General features: G+C 39.9%; 1 protein-coding gene across 1 annotated transcript in view; it reads left to right on the top strand.

Annotated features, from left to right (window-relative positions):
* Positions 1 to 292: 292 nt before the first annotated feature.
* gna12a (guanine nucleotide binding protein (G protein) alpha 12a) overlaps positions 293 to 27,061 on the top strand; it is a 54,017-nt gene continuing 27,248 nt past the window's right edge. The window contains exons 1-2 of the mRNA XM_057843096.1: positions 293 to 1,026; positions 4,886 to 5,104. Of these exons, the coding sequence (XP_057699079.1) occupies positions 709 to 1,026; positions 4,886 to 5,104 (537 nt within the window). The 5' untranslated portion in view covers positions 293 to 708. The remainder of the gene's footprint in view (positions 1,027 to 4,885; positions 5,105 to 27,061) is intronic.

Below are 27,061 nucleotides of genomic sequence, written 5' to 3' on the forward strand. Positions count from 1 at the left end.
ACTGTAGTACTTTAGGTGTCAAATTCGACTAATGTACACGTTTCGCCGATGTAGGAGATTTTGGCAGAACATCGGTCCGTGGCCCGGCAGTTGGGGACCCCTGCTGTGCATCACTGTGTAACTCCTGGGGGCTTAGCCCCCGTGTTCTTAAGACCTAGTGACACCCCTGCGTCCGTCCGTCCATCCATCATACCCATAGAAGGAAAAAAATACACCTTATGCGGTCAACCCATACTGGAATTAAGTGTGTCATGGTGGAGTATGGCAAGCCTTGTGAGCATTTGTGGAGTGCACAGGGAACCCTCTCTCCACCTCCGTCTGGGCATGTCCACCGCGGATGGGCCGTCCCACCATTGCTCCTTTCCTCCCAAGTTATTATCCACCGCTGGCCGGCTACTGGGCTGCGTTCGGAAAGTTTGAAAGCGCTCTCGCCGAGTTGTTGGATTTTAGAACGTTCTTTTTACACAGCCGCCCTTGTTTTGTTTTTTAAATTCCAGGTAGATATAGAGTGCTTTTGACTCAACACTTTATGGACATATAAACTTTTCGTGTATCGCCATTTCCATTTTAATTTTCATGGCGTGCTCCGACCAAGGTTCGTCCTGTCTATGGGTCCGCGACCAGACGTTTCCCGCTCGCTCTGACTGTTGAAATCATTTCCCAAAGTAAAGGACTGTTGAAATTAAATGTAGGCCTAACAAGGAAAGTATGTCGGGAGTGGTTCGCACCCTGAGCCGCTGCCTGCTGCCGGCCGACGCAGGCCGAGACGCTGGCGGCAGCAAGGAGAACCGCCGGGGCAGGGACGCCGCGCAGGAGAGGGAGGCTCGTCGGAGGAGCCGAGAGATTGACGCCATGCTAGCCCGAGAGAGGAGAGCCGTGAGGCGGCTGGTGAAGATCCTGCTGCTCGGGGCCGGAGAGAGCGGAAAGTCGACTTTTCTTAAGCAGATGCGCATCATTAACGGGCAGGAATTTGACAAGAAAGCCCTTCTGGACTTCAGGGACACTATTTATGAAAATATACTGAAGGTAAGAGATAATTTGAAATTGAAATTATACTTCAGGGCGAACTTTGTACTAGTTTGGGAACTACTATATTCAAGACAATGTGTAACACAAAAATTATAAAGTATTTTAGGTTTCAAAAAAAAAACAAAACATTTGAACAAAGTGAATTTAAGAAGAGCCTGATAAACTAATTCCCAAAGTTAATTAGAATAATTGTCACAAACTAACAAGACTTTATCTTTCCAGTTCCCACCATGCTGACGTTTGTTGACATGGTACATATTTTTACCCTTGTGTGTGTGTCTGTCTATATGTGTAAACGTCCCTTTGTTTGCTGCTGTAGCCAGGCCTCCTTCATCAGCTAACAATACCAGACTATTCCTGAGGGATGAGAACATCCGCTCAGCCCCCACCATGATAATAAGAGGCTCCAGTTTGACCAGCAAACCAATACAATGCTCCACTGCCATCTCTTGCTATTATTCATCTGTACAGTCCCTTTTAAATCAGTAGAAAGAGACATTTGAGGAATATCTGCAATACTGTGTGTCCAATTGTGAAATAAGTATGAAGGGAGCCCAGTTTCCATTATGTAGTTTTGATCATTTCAGTTCAGGAGGTCCTGTCCTTAGTTCATGATACAGGTCAGTTCATCGGTCGTAACAGAATTGACACATGTTGTAAAGGGACATCTTCTGCAGTACATTTATACAGTAGTCAAGTTTTCATACAAATATTCATAGTTATTATAAGTACTTTAAGGCCATAACAACAATATGCAATCCTCTAATGAAAAAGCAGTAGGTACTTTAGAACCTTAAAAAAAAAAAATGTATGGCACGACTGTCTTAAAACGAGGAACCTTTTGTATTATGAGTTTTAAAACCACCAAATGTTGAAGGGTGCCTGAATAATATAATTTTTGGCATATGTCATTTGGAATTTCAGCTGCAGTGATTCAGTACTGTATAGGGCAGAGGTAAACACTTTCTATGTTTATTGATAAATACTCAAACACTTGCAAGTGATAATGAAAATAGAAATGGGAACAGACAAGCCATATTGTAGCCCTTTATGCTTGTCTTTTTTTTTTTTTTATAGCTTTTTACATGTTCGCTGTATTGTGTGTTAGGTACCAAATATGAATGCATGACAGAGAATTTATGGCTACAAAGTTGTTGTATAAGAGGTGAGCAGTACAACGAGTGTGTTTAACACCAACGACACACTGATTGGCGACTTGGTTTTGAAATTAATTGTTACTGTCCGAGATCTCATCATCATGGGTTTATCCATTAGTGTAAAGATGACTTTCCTAGCACAGATTTTTGATTGGACTAAATTCAAAGGAGAAAAGTAAACATAGTCATCTTAAATTACCAATCATAGTCATCTTAAATTACCAGTCATAATTTCATCCATCCATCCAGACAAATATTCTGACTTTCAAAATGCATTCTCATAGTACCTAAGTTCCCCTGTACAATGTCAGTGATGCCGGCAGTTTTCTTCAGACATTTACTGTACTCTATACCATGTGCATCTGTGAATGGACAAACTGACAACAAACATTACATAATCCTACTGGTCCCACACGAAGTTTATTTCAGCCTGTATCAATTAGAGCGTTACAACCTGCCATAAACACATTGATTTTGGAATGCCTCAAGTGAAATCTACGGTGGTTTAAAGGGATCAGGATTGTTTTTTCTAATGTTGTTGTCGTTTTCTGTAACGAATTCTCTTAAATGGGTTAGAAGCTAGATCAGAGTTTACCATTAGATTATGACCTCAACTGAACTGGACTACTTGTTTAGAACATGAGGATGTTAAATTTGATGTTTTCTTTTGAGGACTGGCAGTAGATTATACATTAGCTTTTCTCTTGGTGGCTCAATGTCAAGCTCCAAAACCTATCTGACTAGACTCAAAATCAATTTTTTCGCTTTTAATTCTGGTCAAAAGCTGCAGTATCCTTTCCGACATCCATCCAGGCTACTATTTCCAGACCCCAAATTTGGTGACCTACTACGCTAGTGAAACAAACAACTGGATGTTTATAACAGAGAAGAGCAACTAATTAGAAAGAATTCTACAAATTGTGTGAAATTGATTGATTGATTTTTCTTTAAAAAATAAATAAATAAAACTATATTTGGCAAGAAAGAACCTGATGCCTGAGACGATTTTTAGAAGCTTATCTGTTCCTAAAGGGAGACTATGAATCTGTGGAATACCTCTTTGCTGTCAGAGATAGAAAACAGAGTCACATCCAAACCTAATACAGGCCCTGTCTCTGCAAAGGGGGTAATTAAAACAAAAAAACGACTCATAAAAAGTAGAAAATAGCACAGTGAGGCTGACAAGCTGCTCTTCCTCCTGCCATGTAAAACATCCAATAAAATAAGCAACATTCATGCAAGCCAGATCTGTTCTGTGACTTTAGATTCCAAATAACTGGAATCAGCTATGTATTGTGATGTTTTAGCGCCAGGAGTTTTAGAAACCATCAAGCATTTTTTTGTCAAACAGTAAAAATACATAACAGGGAAATAAAAATTAATAGAAAAAAAAGTAAAGGGATGTGACTCATATATACATACTGTAACTATGATTTATATAAATCTTTTTAATGTGTCTGTGTTACTGCGTGCTGTGTGTCATACAAAGTGTTACACATGGCTGTCTTTGTGGTAAACACCAGTTCAGCTGCGGGGCGTCTATGTTTGTTTAGTTTTTTTGTCGGTCCTGAACACACTACTTAGTCACTGAGGTCATCAAGGGCCAATGCAGTCAGATTGCCAATACACACACAGGAATTCCAGCAAACCACATCTCGGTGATAAATCGGACTCTATTTCCCGATGAATCTTCTCTTGGTCATCATTCATTAAGCAGAAAAAACATTGACTGTACACGATTGCAGAAGTCACTTTAAAATGGCTCCATTTCATCTCTGTGACTAAAGTTGAATTAAACTTTACAGTATGACTTTGAACACCCTTAAAGTGAACATGCTGTTGTTTAACTCACACGGTGCAAACATGGCAGCAAGTGGTGTGTTGCAATTCTGTGTGGAGATTGTATGTTCTTCCTGTCTAATTACACCAGTGACCTACGACCACATTCAAAAAAACATTCACTGAAGAGGCTAAATTTTCTATATGTATGAACTGGAGGTGTGACAAAATATTGAAATTGTGATATATCGTGATACTTTGCATCCCAAAAGGTTATCCATATGCTCATGCCAATAATCGAGATATTGTTTTAAAAAGATGTCAATGTTTAAAAAAAAAAAAAAAAAAAAAAAAAAAAAAAAAAAAAGGGACCATTCCAATATCGTAGCGGCTAATTTCTCGCATTGTTTTTTTTCCACAACATTTCAAAATGCATGCATGGTACGAAAAATATAATAATTACCTTGAATCCTCGAACAAATCACTTCTCAGACAAGCCTTCCTGTTTGTATATGGTTCCAGCTTTTGTACTTTTTCAACCTAAATCCGGCGTTAGATTGCTGCGTGCGTGTGTTTGAGAATAATCATTGACGTGGCCAGGCCACCTACTTGAAGGCGAGGCGCAGTGTATGACGGGTGTGACCCGTTAATATCATTATGAAGTCCATGATTGGATAACCCGTATATCAAGGCACCACTGGATTTTAGTCAGGAATGGTAATAATACTCTATGGACAATTATTAGGCAAGTGGCAAGTTTTGACTGTATATTTTTATTCATAATTTACAACTTCAAGTTGTATAAACTTGAATGCTTATAGTAGTAGCGAGTTTTTGGCTGTTCTACCCTCTTTTTGTTATTTCACTATGCACTATGCCAATGTCACAGTCCTGTTTGTGTGACTACTGTGTTCCCGCAGGGCATGCGCGTGCTGGTGGATGCCCGTGACAAGCTTGGCATCAGCTGGCAGAGCTGCGAGAATGAGAAGCAAGGCATGCTGGTGATGTCGTGGGAGGGACGGGCAGGCGCCGTGGGTGTTGAGCCCAGTGAGTTCCAGCTGTACGTGATGGCACTGAGCGCGCTGTGGTCCGATGCCAGTATCCAGCAGGCTTACGCAAGGCGCTCCGAGTTCCAGCTGGTGAGTAGTGCAATGGTCAGCTGTCTATGGGTCATCATAATCTCCTACTTGTGAACCAGGCTTGTGTAATTTCAAGGTAGGCCGGTTTTCCCGTAATAATTTGTAGCCCATCCACCATGTGTAAGTACCAATGTGTGTGCTACTGCTTAGAAGCGTGACTCATTGAAGTCTGATGCTTGCTATAAATCAAGAAGAATGCCATTTTCTGGCCACAGGTGAGTGGCCTAGAAAACCATTTGGAAATTAACCCACACTATAAATGCTCGGAAAACCCTTAAAGGGGAACTCCGGATTTTTTGACATCAGGCTTAATCATCGAGTTAGGGGGGGGTTAATTAGTCAGTGGAGTAGATTTCAAAATATTACGTAGCGTTTGTTAGTCTTTTGTTATTTTTCAGGGCACCGGAGTGGCTATGCTAATGCAAGTCTATGAGCCCAATTAGCATACCAATAAAAAAAACATATGCACGCAGGAGAATCACCGATGACGCATGCAATCAGTAGTGTTGGCTATGTTTTCAGGATAAAGTTATTAAAACTTACCATTGCATGTCTATAACTGCAGTATGAAGAGCAACATTAGTAATTCAGTTGCTTTGCAGAGAACAAGCGCCGGGCACTCAGGGCGGAGGGATATCACGTTGGTCTTTTCACCGCAGTTTTTTTTTTTGTTTTTTTTGTTTGTTTTTTTTTGTAGCAACGACGCAACTTCCCGACACGAGTTTTCATGAACTCAATATATCGCTGCATAGTGACGATGAAAAAGCATTTCGATGCATAAGTGACCACGAAGACTTTTTACCACTAATCAACAAAGGTGTTTTAGAAAACTTTTTTCTTCGTTGACAAGATCAACTGAAAGAAAAAAACAAGGCCAGCAGGCCCAAATGGACAGCTGTCAACAAGGTAAGTGAATTGCATGCCTTATTTTGCCGCTGGACGAATATTCGTAATGGTCTCATAATAAAACTTCCTATGGTATACTCTAAGCTTCATTCTACTTCATGTAAGCAGCTATATCATCTCAACTGTAATGCATTGTGAGCGTAAAAGCATGATGTCATTACCAAAAGCAGTACCTGTATGGCAATTATTTACGAGAATGTGCCTAAATCATCACGGGATATGTCAAAAATGAAAAACATTAGAAAACCCTGACATAGGCAAATGTGTTGAACATAACTTCAAGTATCATTTCATGTATTACAAGTGCCGGTGATGGGCACCTTTGAGCACTTGAAGTTACGTAACTTGCGGACTATAAGTCGCTTCTTTTTCCCCTCATTTTGAATCCTGCTGCTTGTAGTCAAGTGCTGCTTATTTGTTGGGTATATTTAAAATGTATATTGCTAAATAATCTAGAGTTCTGTAACTTTTTATTATATACTGTTGATCTACAACATGATGATTTTGGAACTTTCTTGTTGAATCACCCTCTATTATGGTTTTGTTTTAGGCAACTCTGATTGGTAGCGTATAGGGTTGTTCTTGAGTGGGCGTTGAAAGGTGAACATCTGGGAAGAGGCCAGCGACGTGTTCTTCCATCGTGTGTCGTCTCCTGCATCCGTGAGAAGTACCCTTCTGTCAGTGAGAACTACAATGGTTTTAGGGAAGCTGAAGATGCTATGCAATTTTTCTAAGTACGACTTACCTACATACCTTTTCATACCATTTCCTCCATACCCAGAAACTTTTTATCTTTTAAACCTTCACATTTCACAAATTATACAATATGTGTGTGTTTTTTTTATTGTCGTTCATTCAAAAATATGTACATTGTAAAATATCTATTAAAAAAAAAAGGAAAATGTCTGCCGACTTATTTTTTAAAGCGACTGACATGTTGTAAAATAACTTTTTGTTTTTCTTTTGTTCTTTGTGTTTCTTTCTTCTTTCAGGCCTTTCGATGTTTACAATGTTCGGTGGAATAGTAGTTGGAGGCTTGAAATAGAAGTCTGGCTCAGCAAACTTTAATGATGAATCCTGCAGTCTTTCCAGGACACGCTTCCACCAAATTCTCTCTGAATGTCTGCGTTGTTGGCTCGTAACAGCTCCGGGCAACCCATCTTTTTGTTTGCTTTGGAAACTCCGAGCTGTATTTCAAAGTGCCTAATAGAGTAAATTTGATAGAGATATGTACACGATAAGAAAGGTAGAGTGCAATTGTAATGGGACAAATGTTGACAGATTTCAATTTGGTTCATGACGTATGAGTAAGCCTACCATCAGCGTTCCTCTGTTGCTGGCGCCCGACATTTTCATTGTGGTCCATAACAGACATAAGTGTCCTTGCCTTCATGGAGTTATAGACAAAGTGGAGCCTCTTTTGGGTGTACTTCAGCATCGCACTGTGGTATACCTCCAGGTCACCTACAGATCACAATAAAAATTAGCTTGTGAGATGTCATGATATACGCCATTGTTATAGACACAACCGCACCACAGAGTAAGGCAAACCCAAGTATCAGAAAAAAATAAATAATGCAGTATTTTCATGTTCAGCCAAAAAATACAGGAGACCAAAAAGATTTAATTGATCTGGTGTCCTGATGAGGCAACAACTTAGTCAAAAATTTGCTCCTGTCGATCATCATTGTGTACTTTTGTTTTAAACAAAAACTAAAATTGCATTTATATTATGTATGTGTAATGGACTAGGGATGTCAATGGCAGAGGATAACATTTTCTACTGCAATAAAATAAATGTTTGGAAAATTGCTTCTAATTCAATCAGAAATCAAGTGAGCTATTAGTGTTGTAAATAGTGTAGTAGTGTGTAAATGGTCTAGTCCTTCAGTGTTTCGGAATGTCAATCTATCTCTCATAGTTAAAGAGGCTAAACAAACAGGATGCATGTCTAGAGGTGTGACAATATATAGAAAAGATGATATATTGCGATAGTCTGTAGCCCAAAAGGTTATCGATATACTCCCACCAAAAAGTGATATACTGTATATTTAAAACACTAGAAGTGCAGGGGGATTGTGTTTTTGGCTATAAAGAAAGACTAGAAAGTCATTAGATGACCACTATACCAAACTCAGGTGGATAGGTACAATTAACATCTGAATGTTTGCAAATGCAGGACTACCTTGGCTTTGTCAAACAACAGACCACTCAAACAAGCAATCAAGCAGAGTCGCTGCCTGAGTGTGAAGGGGGAGGGGGCACTCTTTATAGTTGCGAATAGCATTTGAATATTTGCAAATGCAGGACTCCCTTAGCTGCAGTTTCCTACTTACGTACGTCAGTGCCCTGAGGAATTCTGTGGCCAAGAGCTGGTGGAAATGATCCTGATTGAAGTCCACCCATGTGACTGAGATGGAGAGGAGATCAACCTTCAGCTGTGTTGGGACTTTGAGCTGTTTTTTTCTATCTTCCTAATTTTGTTAAAAAGCGCACAATTCAATCACATTAGACAACCATACTGAGCAGTTAACAAACACTAAAACATAATTATCAGGACATAAAGCTATAGAGATTTGTAGCGTAAAATAGAGGAAGTAAGTAAGTAGAGAGTAAATGAGAGGTGGTGTCGTAACTTTGCACCTCAATTCACATACAGGAATATGTAAAAATGTCGTCTGCTTGATTTTCTGACAAAGCCAAGGTAGCCCTGCATTTGCAAATACATATTTAAGATGCTTGCTAGTGTGAATGCGAATGCCAAATGAGGACCTCAATGCTCAAAAAAATATTCTGATTAGAGTTAGATGACCCTTCTCTGGAAACAACAGGGATTTGTATCAACTGATCCACCTTTGCCCCGGCCAGTGTTCAAAAGGTGTCACTGTTTAGAAATATAAAATAAAGAAAATCTTTTATTAGATGAGTGTCTATGTTTGCTCAATGGCTGCCATTGACGGCGCTAGACATGCAATTCATTTTGAGTGGACTGGACATTGAGCACAGTCAATGGCACTGAAACCAGAGCATGTCATTTACAGGTCATTTCTTGTTCATTTTAGGGCATTTTACAGGTTACTTCCTGTTGCATTGGAGTTGCTTCCTAACTGTTTGGGGACATTTTTGAGTGGTCAGTAAGCCTAAATCAACAGGAAGTGACCCGTTTAAAGGAAGTTATCGAAAATAAACTGGAAATGATGTGAAATGCCCCAAATCGAGCTCATTGAGAGCCATATACAGTGGGGAGAACAAGTATTTGATACACTGCAAATGGGTTTATCAAATAATTGTTCTCCCCACTGTACGTCCAATCCATTTGAAGTGGAAAGTTGGCTGGCAGCGAATAACTATCCACTGCCATCCCTCCCTCTTCGAACTAATTGGATCTCTAGTAGAGGTCCAATCAGTTTCTGTTTATGTATTTTTTTGTTGAATATCCTAGAAGCATTTCCTGACCGATTTATCGATAATTGTTGTATTGTTTGTGAGATCATCTTTATCATAAGTCTTGTATCGCAAATCGTATCGTATCGTGAGGCACCCAGAGGTTCCCAACCCTAATATTGTGTGGCAATTATTACTAGATGATCACTTACTGGTGATGATTGTTGAATTGTCCTCGGCTGGGCTGATGTTGATGTGGTATCCTTCACTGGCGTGGACTGTGGTACAGTGGATCTTACCTATATTTCATTATCACAAAAGAAAGTATGAACAAATGCTTGGCTTAGTAAGGCCTATCATACAAAAGAGAGAACTGCTCGCTTTGTTTTTTTTTCATGTCATTTCAGGCATTTACATTAATATTTACAAATACAGTTCTGCTTTTACGCAAACGACAAAATTTTAAATAAATGCCTGAATGGGAATGGGACGAAGAAAACTACTTACTATAGGTAGGGTGACAATATTTAGATTTCCAAAAAAAAGGGGAAACTCGACCCGGCCTCGAATAACTTAAATTATAATATTTATACACTAATTATACTATAATATAGGATGATTCAAAAAGAATGTGCCAAAATCCTCATGTGATAGAGCGCAAGTATATAGGTTACAGAAGTCTAGCTTGGACACATTTTCAATTCACCCAACAAATAAGCAACACTGGACTATAAGCAGCAGGGTTTAAAATGAGGGGAAAACATAGCGGATTATAGTCCGCAAATTACGCAACTTCAAGTTTTTAAATCAAGTGTTCAAAGGGGCCACTTGTAATTCAAGAAATAATACTTGAAGTTATGTTCAACACATTTGCGTATGTTCGAGTTTTATAAAAATGAAAGTAGAACGCAGACAGAAAAAGCAGCAGCATCTACATGAATTTAGAAAACCTCTCGGGACGCGCGAGGACATGACAGAGGAAAAGATCACCCTACGAAGTTACGAACGGCACAACATAAACCAATTACGAACCATTTGTAAACCGAACCCAAGCCAAATTGGAATAATTTACTGCATTTGGGATGGTTATATGAAAGTTGATCGTTGTTTCCTATTTAAAAACACGAACCATAAATATGTCCGATGTTTGTTACAAGTAGCTCGCTTTTGGCGTGCATGTACACCAACACCTAGTAGAAGTGTATATGCGATATATTTCCATACATGATTTTTTTTTTTTTTACCTGTTTATCAGAAGATCTTGAAGCTGTTTGGGCAGTCGAAGGCACAGCATTTGATTTCAGGAGAGAATAGCCACAAAATGTTTTCCTGATGTCGATTGTTGCGAAATGCTTGCTGCAAATTCGCCATTTTAGTCCTTTTTCCACCGGTGTGTGAATGTCATATCCAGCAGAGAGTAACCAAAGTTTATATAGTTCCTCGTTCTTCACAGGGAAGCGGTGGACACTTCCTTTTGTCCATTTCTTCTGTATGTTTCCACAAGTTCTAAAAAGCACATTTCACCATGCTGACGTCCTTTCGTGCAGACTGACGTGAAGACAAGTGGCCGTAGCACTGCTCTCTAGTGGAGTGTCATTACGCATATGAAACAATAGTCCCGCAGAATTGAATAAATTACGGCAGTTTGGTGCGACATTTTTTTTGGCTGCAGGGGATTTTTGTACATTGAGCTGCGTTTTCAGTTTATTTGACTGTGTTAGATCTGTGAATATCGCTTTTTATTAGCATGCTAATTGGGCACATTGACTTGCATTAGCATAGCCACTCCGGAGCCCTGAAAAATAATAAAAGACTAACAAACGCTACGTAATATTTTGAAATCTACTCCACTGACTAATTAACCCCCCCTAACTCGATGATTAAGCCTGATGTCAAAAAATCCGGAGTTCCCCTTTAAGTTAGTGCTCTCGTCAGTCAAGGTACCACTGTTTAGGTGATACTGTATGTACAGTACATCTCAACTGGCAGACCAAGTTTAGCCTGGTTTTCCTTTAAATTCCCATGACATTATTTGATGGGGAAAAAATGCACAAAGCAAGTACATGCACATGCAGTAAATTGAGTCCACTTTCGTAAATGTAAAATCTCTTCAGTATTCAAGAACCCACATCTCCTTGTGTTTAGTCTATACTAGATGAGTAATTGTGATGTGAACTGAAAGAACAGCCAATCAGCAAACAAACTGAAGAATGAGCTTTTTTCTGCTGCTTCTACTCCCTCTTGTTCTACTGTTCTTAACAGCAGTTGTGATGCACTGTAGCACCAAGCTGCCTCTCACTGGTCAATTCTGGTACTAAGACATCTGCTGCTTTGGAGGAGAAGAATCATTATTATAAGTTTGTTTGATTGTGTGTCGTTTACTGTGTTGGTCATCTCAAGTACACCCAGCACACACTATAAGCTGAGTAAGAACATTTTTTTAGTCGTTTGTGGTTTTCAGACTGCCAACTTTAAGATGCAATTAATTAACAATCAGTTTTATACCCGAGGTAATGTAAAATTATACAACTATATTTTTGTGGGGCTTTCTTTGAGTCATGCTGGAAATGAAAAAAGTCTTCCCCAAACGCATTCCACCAAGTTAGCGACACAATTTTTTGAAAGGATAAAAATTTAGGAGGTCCACTGATATTATTTTGCTTTTTACAGCCAGACAATCATTTCTCCAAGAGTTTAGTCTCCCCCTCTGATCTCTGAGAACAAAGAAAAGGAGACCCTAAAGGGCTGCTTTATTTGTGCTTGGGGGGAAAAACTGAGTTGTACAAGGGATGGAGAAGCACTCTGCTCAGCAAGTAATGTCAGTGCCAACAAATCCTCTGTGATGGACCAGACAGATGCTTAATGACACCAAAAGGTTGAGTTTCATAGAAGGATCACAAGCTGCATTGTTCTCTCAGCTCCACCGGCCGCCTGCTTTAGCTGCTATTGCACTTTTTATTTCCCTGCGATTTGATCTTTTTGTGACACTAAAGCAAAGTATTCAACTGAAAAGCTCGACCTTCTACCTCGTTACGCATTTATCAGTGACAAAAAAAGTCAGACAGTAAGTCACTTCCGTCTCACCCTCACAAACTGTACGTGTGCGAGACGTCTGCAAACAGCTTTATGTCACGCCGCCTCACCTTATCTGGAGACCCTCACTGATAAAGTCAACATGCTGCAGCTGCACAGGCTCACAGGCATTTGGAGTTTTTTATTTTAAACAGCTAATTTTAAAAAACGGTATATCCACGTTCTGCGGTCAGCCATCTATCGTCCCCGCTTTTCCGTCTGCATGTGAACTACCTGTAAATTATCAGGCGCTGAGCTAACTTGACCTCCAGTTATGAACTCTGGCTGTCTAAATAGTGCAACTAAATTCTGTCCTTTCTCATTCCGGAGCTGCTCCTCAAAGTCACAAATCATTGTGTTAATGGTGGTGATTTCTAACAAGTATAATTATCACTATAGCAGGACAAGGAACTAATCATTTGACACACCAGGAAGCAAGAATAGGAAAAGACAGAAACCATTCTAACTGCTAAGCTAACATTACAGTACTAACTTCTTCCCGAGTAAGTCCTTAGGTAATCCAGGAGAACTTTAATTAATGTCTGGAACTGCACTACAAAAGCTAGTAATCAACGACAAACGGCAAATTACCCCTATTTTTCACCATAACTTGATGACTTCTACTTTTGAGTCCAATAAATCCAGAATAATTGTTGGTAATTACTGTTTTTCATGTTGTTTTTCAACTTTTAGTCAATTTAGCTGAGCCAGGTGAAAATGTAACCCTTTTGGAAATACACTGCAGTGATCCCTTGTTTTATGGTTAATGGTGACCAGAACCTGCCGCAATAAGTGAAAAACTGCCAAAGTACCAAAAAAAATCTATATATATGTTTTTGTGTGTGTATTTAGTATATTTATTCAGATTTAGCAATGGAAAGAGGTACATATAAGACATGTTTTTTTCACTTTCCCCCCCCCCCAAAGTATAATTAAAAAAAAAAAAAAAGTTTATGTATATATATATATATATATATATATATACATACATACATACATACATATGTATGTATGTATGTATGTATGTATGTACAGTGCCTTGCAAAAGTATTCAGCCCCCTTGAATCTTGCAACCTTTCGCCACATTTCAGGCTTCAAACATAAAGATATGAAATTTAATTTTTTTGTCAAGAATCAACAACAAGTGGGACACAATCGTGAAGTGGAACAACATTAATTGGATAATTTAAACTTTTTTAACAAATAAAAAACTGAAAAGTGGGGCATGCAATATTATTCGGCCCCTTTACTTTCAGTGCAGCAAACTCACTCCAGAAGTTCAGTGAGGATCTCTGAATGATCCAATGTTGTCCTAAATGACCGATGATGATAAATAGAATCCGCCTGTGTGTAATCAAGTCTCCGTATAAATGCACCTGCTCTGTGATAGTCTCAGGGTTCTGTTTAAAGTGCAGAGAGCATTATGAAAACCAAGGAACACACCAGGCAGGTCCGAGATACTGTTGTGGAGAAGTTTAAAGCCGGATTTTGATACAAAAAGATTTCCCAAGCTTTAAACATCTCAAGGAGCACTGTGCAAGCCATCATATTGAAATGGAAGGAGCATCAGACCACTGCAAATCTACCAAGACCTGGCCGTCCTTCCAAACTTTCTTCTCAAACAATGAGAAAACTGATCAGAGATGCAGCCAAGAGGCCCATGATCACGCTGGATGAACTGCAGAGATCTACAGCTGAGGTGGGAGAGTCTGTCCATAGGACAACAATCAGTCGTACACTGCACAAATCTGGCCTTTATGGAAGAGTGGCAAGAAGAAAGCCATTTCTCAAAGATATCCATAAAAAGTCGCGTTTAAAGTTTGCCACAAGCCACCTGGAAGACACACCAAACATTGTCCGGATCGGGGATGAGATCCTGCCCCAAGTGGAGGAGTTCAAGTATCTTGGGGTCTTGTTCACGAGTGAGGGTAGGAGGGAGCGGGAGATTGACAGGCGGATCGGTGCAGCGTCTGCAGTAATGCGGACGCTGCACCAGTCCGTAGTGGTGAAGAAGGAAAAGAGCCGAAAGGCGAAGCTCTCAATTTACCAGTCAATCTATGTTCCTACCCTCACCTATGGTCACGAGCTGTGGGTTCGTGACCGAAAGAACAAGAACCCGGATACAAGCAGCCGAAATGAGTTCTCCGCTTAGTGTTCGGGCTCTCCCTTAAAGATAGGGTGAGAAGCTCGGTCATCCACGAGGGACTCGGCGTCGAGCCGCTACTCCTCCGCGTTGAGAGGAGCCAGCTGAGGTGGCTCAGGCATCTGGTTAGGATGCCCCCTGGACGCCTCCCTAGAGAGGTATTCCGGCCATGTCCAACCGGCGGGAGGCCCCGGGGAAGACCCAGGACACGTTGGAGAGACTATGCCTCTCGGCTGGCCTGGGAACGCCTTGGGATCCCGCCGGAGGAGCTGCTTGAAGTGGCTGGGGAGAGGGAAGTCTGGGCTTCCCTGCTAAAACTGCTGCCCCAGCCACCCGACCTCAGAGCAAGCGGAAGATGATGGTTATGGTTATGGTTATGGTTATGGTTATGGTATGGTATGGTATGGTATGGTATGGTATGGTATGGTATGGTATGGTATGGTATGGTATGGTATGGTATGGTATGGTATGGTATGGTATGGTATGGTATGGTATGGTATGAAAAAAATAAGAATACACAGATAAATGAGAAAAACAAGGGGCATACCAAAGTCTTTCCAAACAGAGCTATTCATGTCATCTGGTGAAAATTCTTCTGGTTTTAATATTGCAATATATATCGCAAACCCCCAAAAAGTCGCAATTGCCCCTTTCCCACTGAAACTAGTGGGTCAACGTGCGTTTTTTCCTAGCCGATGCAACCCACTAATAATTGGCATTTGGCACCTTTCCCATTGACAAAAAAAAGCCGTGTCTTCTTTTTCTTTCACCCGTCTAACCCCCCACCCCTCCTAAGCCGTGCGTAAGTTTACGTGACGTCACCACGCTAAGAGGCGCGTTGACACAAGTGCGACCGAATTCATTCAATTCAAGGAAGTAAACAATGCAGAGCATCATGAAAGCCTCCTTTCCGTTTGTGTTCTCTTTTTTTCATGCTTTTTACTGCCCTCAAAATGGTCGAAATTGTTATGACGCATCACGTAAAAGCCTACGTCACCACGTAGATTTGGGTGTTGACTGTTGACCTGGGGTTTTGCTTTCACACTGCATGACGATCAGAGCCGAGGTGATTTTAACGCGGTTTGCTTTGCGGGTTGATTGACACGGGTCGATTCGGGTCGCTGCACCTTTCCCACTGCCACCAAAAGCCGATTGTTAGTGGGTTGACATGGGTTTTTTTGGCCAGTGGGATAGGGGTAAATGTAAGTTTTTTTCCAATATCGTTCAGCCCTACTGTAAACTCATAAAAAGAAAAAAAAATATGCATCATCAGACAAAAATCGTTTTTTTCCCAAAATGTTGTTCAAAATAGGGTTAAAAATGCACTTAAGGCTGGAATACACCAGGTGCGCCTGCGCTACAGCAATGTTGCCGCCGCGTCAACTCAGTGAAATGCGGCCGTTAAAATCAGGCAGCGAGTGCACACCAGTTGTAGAGCACCTGCAATTCAGACGGGTCCCAGAATTGCTTCAATGCGTCACACCCGAAACAAACAGGAGAGTTTATTATTGAACTAGGTATAATCGGGAAGACCAGAAGTCACTCGTTTAAAAATACGGTGGATCCGATCAATTTTCAAAATAATATGCAATTAATCCTATCAATTTCTGCATGGCGCTTTAACTTGAGAAAATGTATCACAGGCATGAAAATCTCTCACCTTTCGGCGAAATTCGCCGTTTTGAAGTCAAAAAGGATGACCTACGTGAATCGTGTAGATCCGAGGAGAAAAATTTTTAAGGGGGGGTGGGTCGTTTGTAGGCATGTGCCAGTTACCTTCACGGATTACCATGCTATGAAAACGTCGCGGTTACAAAACCACTAAAATTTTCCGTCATACAGTAGTGCGTATTCTTATTTTTCATGTGTCGAAAATGCAGCCAGAATTAGCTTGGCGCGGCAGCGCTTACCCCTTCCCCTGTTTGATGCTGCGTGTGTCAGTGACGCTATTCCAGCAAACCCAAAAACAAGCACTCCAAACGCAAGGTGTAAATTCTTCAATTTGTTGATCTCTCAAATCGTGGTAACTGAAATATACCAAATGAATACATTTAAAACGTTGTACACTCGTATTTTTCCACATGTGAGTAGCTTCAACAGTTTAGCTTCATGAAAAAGTTCGTCAAAAACAAAACACGCATTTTCCTTTCAAATTCAATACACAAAGTTACTAAAAACTTACAAAGACGAATGATAGGCAAGGCTTAGCTAGGACAGCAACTTCATTGAGGTTAATCACAGCCGCTGAGAGAGAAACAAGTTTGTATGCGGGGAGGAAAAAAAAAAAAAAAGAGCGTCAAAGATCGCTAATTGCGACAGATGATCTTGTACTAAGCACAAATTCACATTCGCTGGAGGAGGTAAAGTATCACTCCCAATTGTTTTTAGATGAATGCATTTGTCAGCATATTGAATTTAGTGAGTAATGGTTTTCGTTTTCATATTTTGTGGTATGACAAAGTTACTGCCGTTCGTTGCAGCTTGCGTTGAACACTGCCGGAGCGTCCGGTGAAAAAATAGCTCCCGTTAAGGTAGCGTCAAGCTTGTGTATTTAACGGTAATATAAAAGCAGTTTTGTCAATAACGCGGTATCGTAATGCGTAACTAATCTGATTACTTTCTTTCAGTAAAGAACAATCTAACGCGTTCATTTTTCTAAATCAGTAATCTGAGTAAAATTACTTTCCTTGATGCCTGTGCGTTACTATTTTGTTACTGCCCCATAATGTGTGTAGAATGAAGAATACTGTAGTCATGGGAGTGACATCACATGTCACATTTTTTAATCGGGGATGGAACAAAAAGGGTCACCTGTATTACCATGAAGCGTGAGCGCTGGGAGTTTGCGGCCAAAACAACATAGCCTTGCTACCTCGCCAGGATGCAATGAAATAGGCAGGAGATATACTACAAACGGCTGCATTTGCACACTGGAAACACAGCCATTACTTCACATTTTTGTCCAGTAAAGATAACAAAAATATCTCCGTGCGCTGCAAACTTTGCGCTGGCTCAAAAAGACTGTCCACCGCTATAAGCATCCAATTCAAGCACCACTTGGAATTACAGCACAACAGGTAACACGACAGCCAGGACTTTTTGATACTGCTCGTGCTCAATCCTCGGTTCAAGCTCAGTTGTTGTTGAGGGTTTTGAAAGCTTAGGTTTAAAGAAATTCTAAATATCCATCTTGCCTCCTCAGCTGTAGTTTTGGCTAAGCAATGCAAACGGCTGTCTCTAAGGTTCTATAGTCACATGATCTGTTCGAAAAATAATTTGGACCCATTATGAAATACTTTGAAGGATTCCTGTTCATTTTATTCATTTGTGTTGTTTGTTTTATTGCTCTAAAACTTTTATAGACAACATTTTAAGGGCCATATTCAATGGTCTTTATTTTAAAGGGGAAGTTCAGAATTTTTTACATTAGGCTTAATCTTTGAGTTAGCCGGGGTTTAATTAGTCGTTGGAAATGATTTGAACAAATTCTGTGCAGTTTGACAGTTATTTGTTAGTTTCAGGGCTCCGGAGTGGCTAAGCTAGCGCGAGTCAATGGTGGTTGAAATCAACTCCTTCAACTAATTAAACCCCCGTTAACTCGAATATTAAGCCTTATGTGAAAAATTAAAATGGTCAAATTCGCCACATGTAGGACATTTTGCCGACGGCGGACATTTTGGCAGAACGCCGGAACATATTTCCTCCACACCTTTCTCACCTTTTTAACCCCTGACCCATTTTCATGCCTGGTATCAATAAAGCTTTTTAAAATCTTTCATGAGAAAAAAAATGATTGATTGAGGCAGTTCATTTGTAAAATACATGTTAAAATCTTTGTCGTTGCAATTGTTTTTCTCTTTAGCACAGGGCTTTTTTCTTCTTTCATTCAGAAAGAAAGCTATCCAACACATGGGGTAGGAAAGGCAAATGGTTGTTGTATTTTTATCTTTAAATACCCGTTATTCTCGCGCGATCATTCAAACCTCGCGTGGTCCGACTGAGCCGCTCCACAGACGCTCTGCTCGTAAAACACATCCTGTGGAAATTGGAGGCGGGCGTCAGCAACTCTGATGTGCCGCAGATGCGCCTGGTATGTTACCGGGGTTGGATTCATTCTAATTAGTGGTAAGGTGACATATCGTGGAATTCAAATTTTTTTCCAATTTCATGCAAAACAGATCAAAACGAGTGTGTGACCTGTTTGAAGTTTGTCATCTGTGCATTTTTTGATTAGTCAGGTTTCATTTGGAAAAAGTAACTGCAAATGAGCTGTTTTGAAATTGACTGTGAGGCCTGTGTTTTTATGCAAATACCTGCCCACTTTGTGCTTACCACACGCCCCCTCATCTAAGAATAAGTGATGAAGCGGCTCAATGCTACATTCATAACGTTTAAACTAAAGTTGCTCAAGTCAGCCAAACTCAGACGAGTTTGTAAATGACGTCAAATTATTTTGTGAAAAACACCTATGCTGTGGCCAAGCCATACAATTATTTTATATAAATGTACTGCGGACGTATTCTGTGGAAAAATGAAGCTGGGATTATGCTTGGATCTTTTTTGTAATTGAATTATAATTGCAGCCTGAAATATAAGTGCCACATGACCGCACATTTTCATAATACTGTACGAAGTCAGTGCCAGCATTAGACGGTTGAAATACACAGCAACACGGATCAGATACTGTATTTCTATTGCGCATAGGCATTTGAATAAATTGCTTTTCTCCGAGTGGAATGAATCAATAACTTATCAATAACATTCCTCGGAAGAATCTGAACCATCACAAGAATTTATTTAAAGCTTCCATCACCACTAACCCTGCACTCAGCGCCACTTGATGGGGTTGTTAATAGTTTCTGTTCCAATGTTATGACATTAATTGACACTATTGCCCCAATCCAATTAACCCAAAGATTCTGTCAGGAAGGAGAAATGCCATACTTGTAAAAGTACAGAAAATAGGCACAGATGGCAAAAAAGCAAACTCCAGGTATGTTATGACATCTATAAAGAATATATATATATTTGACATTAGAAAAGTAGTGTGCAGCTCCAGTTCAGCAATGTAAACACTCATGCTTTCTCAGCCCCCCCCCCCCCCCAATCATCTTGGACATTTTAGCCTTTTGGACTATGCAGAATTAATTACATCTCACAACCTGCTGTCTTGATACTCTTCCTTCAATTTAAAAAAAAATTGTTTTCTATTGTATCTCCAGACGTACTGCAGATTAGAAATACTTCTCTCCAAACAGGAGGGTTTCCACAGACTTTGAAAACCCCAGTAGTAAAACCTCTTCTCAAAAAAAAAAAAAAAAAAAAATCTGGATTCCTGGACAATTTGTAGCTATTGACCAAGATCAAATCTGCCAAATAATTGAAAGGGTTGGTCTAAAGAAAAGATGTAAATGCTTTTATGATGCAAAACAATCTTTTTAGATCATGTCAGTTGAGATTCGGCCACGCCACAGCACTGTGTCTGTGTTTATCAAAGACTTAAATGATATTCGACAGAAGAATGACGCAGGCAAATCACCTGTTCTGGTATTACTGAATCTCAGTACTGCATTTGACACAGTTGATCTTAACTAGTGATGCACGATAATACATTTTTCAACCGATACCGATAATTTCCTCCTCTTTCCAACCGATAACCGATAATGTCAAGCCGATAATTCTATTAAAATATTTATGTAAAATTTTAAAGTATACACAAGAGAAAATATTGCTGTGCAAAAATATAATTTATTGCTTTTTTTTTCCTAAATCAAATGTGTACAAGTAGTAAATTCCAACATCTAAAGACAGATTGTCTGACATTGTGTAATGATAAACTTTTGGCAACAATTACTTAGAGTACATACCTAAGTTACACAAAAATGCCTTTAAAAGTAAGCCATTCCTAACATATAACTTTACTACACTGCAAAAACACACCTCCTTAAAACTAGTTATATTCCCTTTAGTGATGCACGATAATACATTTTCAAACCGATACCGATAACCGATAATTTCCTCCTCGTTCCAACCGATAACCGATAATGTCAAGTCGATAATTCTGTTAAAAGATTTATGTAAAATTTTAAAGTATACACAAGAGAAAATAATACTGTGCAAAAATATAATTTATTGCTCTTTTTTTTTTTTTTTCAACAAATGTTAACAAGTTAGTACATTCCAACATATAAAGACAGATTGTCTGAAATTGTGTAATGGCAAACTTTTGGCAACGATTACTTAGAGTAAATACCTAAGTTACACAAAAATGCCTTTAAAAGTAAGCCATTCCTAACATATAACTTTACTACACTGCAAAAACACATCTCCTTAAAACTAGTTAAATTCCCTTGTTATCAGTGTAAATATATTGGAAATAAGTGAAATCATCTGCCAGCACTTCAAGTATATTTCACTCACATTTCTTGAAGAAAAATAGCTATCTGAAAATAAGTTTAACAGCCTTATTTTGAGCAATAAATTATAGTTAATCCTAAAAAAAAAAAATTGTCAGAAATGTTCTTTATTCAAGAATAGGTATGGTTGAAAACATTATTTGAAAGCAAATTTTCTTGATTTAGGTGAAAAATGACCTTTTTTTTTTTTTTTTTTATGTGTGGGCTTAATAAGAACAAATGGCAATATTTACTTCAAGTAAGCGGAATAATCTGGTGCATTTATCTGTTAACTAGTCTTCGACACTCAAAACAAGATGGGGAAAATCATTTGACTAGATTTAAGAAGAATGATCTGATTAAGACGTCATAAATTTACAGCATACTGAATGCATTACTGACTGGCTGACTTTTTTGTGTGGTCTGGTGCATGTTACAATTATCATCTAACCAGCATGCTTACTTGTCCAAATGTCCGTGGTGAAACTGATGTGATCGGCATGTTTTTCACGAAGAATGGTGTATACATTTTTTTAATCCGAGGGCTTGGGCTCTCTGGTCACTTCGGTAAAAAAAAACGTCCGGCCGCCAAATTACCATCCGCGCCAGGCCTCTGTGTGGCTCTTTCTGGCCGTAGTGCTTGATGAGTTGAACCTGCGGCAGCTACGTTCGTCGCGGTGTATTCAGGTGGCGCGCGCCTCGCATCCCGCACGCCGTGGAGAAACGCTCGAGAAACCCGGGTGTTCGCCGGAGGTCCCGCCGCCAGGGAACCGATCTCGGCCAGCCTGCAGTGTATCCATCCAAATCAATAAAACTAAATGCAAAACCTTTCAAAACAAACTATTACAACGCCACTGTAATTAAACTACTCTTCGAAGCAACAGAATTTGATTCAAAGCTTTTTTGTCATCGAATTATTCGAGTTAATCGATTAAACGTTGCAGCACTAAATAAAATAGAGATATACAGTGATACCTCAGCTCACGAACGCTTAAGCTCACGAACTTTTCGCCTCAAGAACATTAAATTCGCGAGCATATAGTCTCTGCTGACGAACTAGTTTTCGGCGGACGAACCAATTCACGCGGTCGAAAAGCGCCACGAGAAGCTGACGCACGCTCACGGCGTCCCAGTTCGTCCCCTCACTTTCGTTGAGTGCGGACGTGGTTTGTGTTTGATAGACATTTTGGACCATATTGAGTGTACTTTTGCTATTATGGGACCGAAAAAGAGTTACCTACAGTCCTTATGGAAGGTGACTCGTGTCACCAATTCGCCCTCGACTGGTAATTGGCGGTGCTTTCAGCTTCCCACCGTAGTGAGAAGTGGACCGGCGAGTCACGTTGGCTCGTTGTCGTCGGTTGTCTTCGGTTCGCCCGATTTCCTCTCCAGAAAGGTGGCGGCGTGCATACAAACACCCAGAGGCGTCGGATGGCTTTTATTAACAACCAAAAGCATGTGGGGGGCACAGCAGTGGAGTCTACGCTAACTGCGCACTTTGCTGGTAACACTCTCCTTCCAAACAGTAACTCCCTCCCTCCCTCCTCCTCCCACTCCATTCCATCAAGCCATCAACTACCATCACAAAGGTAAATAAAACGACTTTATTATACAGTACAGTTTATTTCTTTAATTATAATACAATAGCACATTTATTATACATAAAATAAGGTATATTTTTGTGTAGTTTTAAGGCTTATTTAGTAGAAAATTATGTTTTATGGGGACCTGGGAACGGATTATTCTCATTTTAATGGTTTCTTATGGGAAATAAATGTTCGGAAGACGAACTTTTCGCCTTACACACACTTTCTGGGAACCAATTATGTTCGTGAGCTGAGATATCACTGTACTATTATTATTTGAATTCATTGTGAGTCAAACTGCCAACTGAGCAAAGTCGTGGCCCGTCCTCTTGTCTTGCACACACGCACGCTCACCCCACCACACACTTTCACAGTAATTTTAATTTCTATCACAAGAAATTGAACATCCAGATTATTAAATAGTGGAGACATTCAAAGGGAAATATCACTTTAAATTTAGTTTATAAGATGAAATATGAAGGTTTTCACAGCATTTGCCAGAGTTATTGATGAAAATAGAAATAAAGTGCTCTGTGTGTGGTGAGTTGAGGGAGAGGAATGTGTCCATTGCACATATTCACAGATTACCGGTAGTAGCTTTTTTGCCGCAAAGACCACAATAGGTCAAATTCTACTGTGTGTGAGTCAAGGTAGTATATGCAAGTTAAATGACTGTGTATGCGTCTGCACGAATCTTTCTGTGTTTGCATCTCATCTCTGGGAATTCCGCTCATCATTCCCCCTGCCCTCCTCTCAATCCATGTCCTGCTTAGCCAATCGAGTTTTGTGGCTTTGTGTGCTTTCTACTGCCGTCACATTCAGGGTCAGCCGGTGGGTCACGGGGTCCTTTCCCCCGGGTCGATGCTTGACATGTGCTGATTCATTTCAAAAAGCTACGTTGCCACTAAATGAATTGGTTCCTTCAGGGGGACAGGAAGTCGCAAAGTTTGAAAGATGAAAACGAGCTCTGTGTTTTTGACATCTAAAATGACTTTGTAACTCATTTCTGTCAGGCTTGCTCGCTCCCCCATGTCTCTCCTCACTGTTTTCACACACACACAGCTGTTTCCTGTTGTGTGTGTGTATGCATGTATGGGGGGGATTTGAAGTAAGAACAAGATGTTCAGTTTCATTATTGGAGTCAATGGACAACTGTTTTTTTGTTGTTATTTCATGTGCCATAAATGATCTTTGTGTCAATGGAAGTTAGCATTTAATTTTTCCCCAAAATAATTTCGGCACATTCCAACTCAAAGTGGGTATATTGTGCACATAGTTGAGTTTCAAAGAAACACCCATCAAGTGTGATATTGGTGGTTAGGATTACTGTTGCACGATATTTATTGGTCCGATAATTATCGGTCCGATAATAGGAATTATGACGTCATCCGGATAAATCCAATAACATTTATAATTGGACCGATAATATGTCCCGTTCTGGCTTTGCATTTTACACAATAGTATGAGAAATCAGTTGACCATTTGCGGGGCATTGCTCCCACCTGCTGGTCAGAATAATTCAATGCACCTATTTTTTGTTACAGTAGTTTGGTTCAATCACTTACACATTTCGGTGTCAAGCGGTAGCATTGACAGTCATGAATGCTTTCTGTTACGTTTCCGCCTCGGATATATGCAAGTATTTTATGTTTACTATTACATATGGATGTGATAAATATGTTTACTTCTGTGGTGAAGGGTCATATGTACAGAACTTCATAAGTTGTGTTATAGAAGCAAGCCAATGCTTTAGTAGCTCAGGCTAGTGTGCTATGCTATACATATAATAGTTGTGTGTTTATAAGTGTATTGGGCAGTTTGTTGTATATTGAGTATTGAATATGTGTATTTTTTTGGTGTACTTTCACAATATTAAGACGAGTGTCTTCCCATAAAAGCAAGAAAAGACTAAGCCTTGTGGTTTATGGAAGTGCATTCATTCTTAGCTGGCTGTCGGGCAGTGCAGAAGTGAAACGCACTGTTTTGTTCATGTCATTATGAAAAATCTGATGAGATCAAAGACAAATCTATGTTGAATCCACCACTTTTTTTTTTAAACCTCCAGGTGTTCAAAAACTCAGGTTATACATTTAAAAAATTATATATTTATTATCGGTTATCAATATCGGTATCAGCTTTGAGGAGCAGGAAGTTATCGATATCGGTTTCAAAAAATGGATATCGTGCACCCCTAGTTAGGATATGATTACCAGGGTTCCGGAGTAACATTTTTTTACTAGGAGCACAGTGGCCCCTAACTTAAAATTTTAGGGGCGCAAGCAGAATATTCAGGGGCATAAACTGTAAATCGACATGCAAAGTTTTCCTCTAATTTTCACTGTTTAACTGATAAATACTTCCATAATAAATGCATAAAATTACAAACTTACCGTATTGGCCCGAATATAAGATGGTGTTTTTTGCATTGAAATAACACTGGGGGTCGTTTTATGTTCGCGGTCTAGACGTTAATCCCATTCACGACGCTAGACAGCGCTAGATATCATTGAAGCGATGTTCTGTCATGATAAATCTCAACGACTCTCAAGTTTAACCAGTTTGCATTATTTTATTGCAATTTTTCTCCTTATTCAGATTTGTTTCAAGACTAGTTACAGTTAGACTTCACTTTGATGGTTAATGCAGTTAAGGCAATTTTGTTGTTTTATCACAATAGATCGGTTTATCTCCATTTCAAAAACCAGAAGCCATTCATTTACGAATGTGATTGCACTTTAGTTTACATATTTAAATGTTCAGATATTAAGATTTGAATGAGGCAAAAAATGAGGCTAGGCTTATAATCAGGGCCGTCTTATATTCGGGCCAATACGGTATTAATCTATTTTCTCTATCAGTTTTGACATCAACTAGTATACTGCTTAGAAATTAGGGTAACATGGGAATTTTGTTTTCTGTCGCTGTCACCTGGCACCACAACCAATGAACAATGGATTTATTGATCGACAAATCACCTGCGAGGACACTGGCCAACCCAGAAATTGACATCCACACGCCACACTTTGTCAATGTGGGTGAGCAAATCATTTTAGCAGTGTGCGACCGGCACATACTTTATGGTACCTCTCGGTATGATTTTTGTGACATAAAAAGAAAAACAGCAGTATGGGAAGTTGTTGGCGCTCAGAAAAGACGGGAAATTTTAAGATTCCCTCTAAATTCATAGCTAATCAGAGACGAGCAATAACGCACAGGTAGGGGCGTTGCATGTCGCTGTCGCTTGCCGCTGCAGTCGTATTTCGCCCGGTGTGTTAGCTTTTAGCTCAACAGCGTTGACATTTGCATTTCACCATCGCCTCACTTACGTCGAGCCCCTGAGTCGGACTTATTCCCCCCGTTGTCCTCCTTTGAAACAATGCAGGTGGGTTTTTGGGAAAAAACGTAGTCACTTAAGACCCTTTCACACATACCTAAACACCGTTAGAATCCCGGGATTTAAACGGGTAGCCCTTATGTGTGAAAGCAATTTCCTGGGTCGACTGACATGGTGATGACGCAGACATTTGCTGAGTCATGTTTTAGTATAATGTCCGAAACATTCCCGGGAAGCGGTATGAAAGCATGCGTTAAATTCCCGGGTCACAGCGCGATGGCTGATGACGTAAAGATCATGGCGTGTCATTTCCTCTTTCTTGGCACTAAAACAAAAAGGGGTAAACAACCATCGCAATTATCAACATCGCAAACTTGAAATAACTAGATTAAAATGAAAACATAACAAAATTAAATTGCTACTGGATTGTAGAGCTGAGAAATAGAGTCCATCAACCATCTTTGGAAATGTGTGGTTTATTTTTTTGACGATTTCGACCAAAAATGCCGTAATGTCCGGGTCATAGAATCGCGCCAGCAGCCCTCCCTGCACAGAGAGCGCCAAGGCGGCAACACGAAACAAGTCTGTGAAAGTGTCCAACCCGCGCTGATGCCGAGCTATCTCTCCATGTGTGAAAGCAATGAGGCGCGTAAATCCCATGTCACTTTACATGGGAATTTACTGGGATATAAGTCTGAAAGGGGCTCTATTGTCCTTTTCACCATTGTTCGCAAGTGCTGTCAAGAGTTCCCATTGCCCCAATTATAACCTGCTCAACACATCGCCCACCTCCACCTTCTTTTTCATCAATTGTATTTTCCATTGGAAAACCAGCTCGTTACATGACTGCCAACTAGTGGATTTTACCAGGAAGAAGTTTGTTAGCAACAACAACAACAACAACAAAAAACAAGCCATAATGTTACTGGTCACACATATGCAAATAGATGAAAATAAAAATTTAGGTTGCAATCTGGAGCCCTGGTTACATCGCTCCACCTCATTTACAGTACGGAAGAGGAGGAGGAAATCTATTATTCTAAAATACAGTATTTGCCAGTTATGGTCCTCACGTGAATGGAAGTTATGTCATTCAGAAATATCTTTAAAATATGAGTTATTAAATTTAAAGGTTTT

The sequence above is a fragment of the Corythoichthys intestinalis genome, chromosome 8 (genome assembly GCF_030265065.1).
Source record: "Corythoichthys intestinalis isolate RoL2023-P3 chromosome 8, ASM3026506v1, whole genome shotgun sequence".
Lineage (NCBI taxonomy): Eukaryota > Metazoa > Chordata > Actinopteri > Syngnathiformes > Syngnathidae > Corythoichthys > Corythoichthys intestinalis.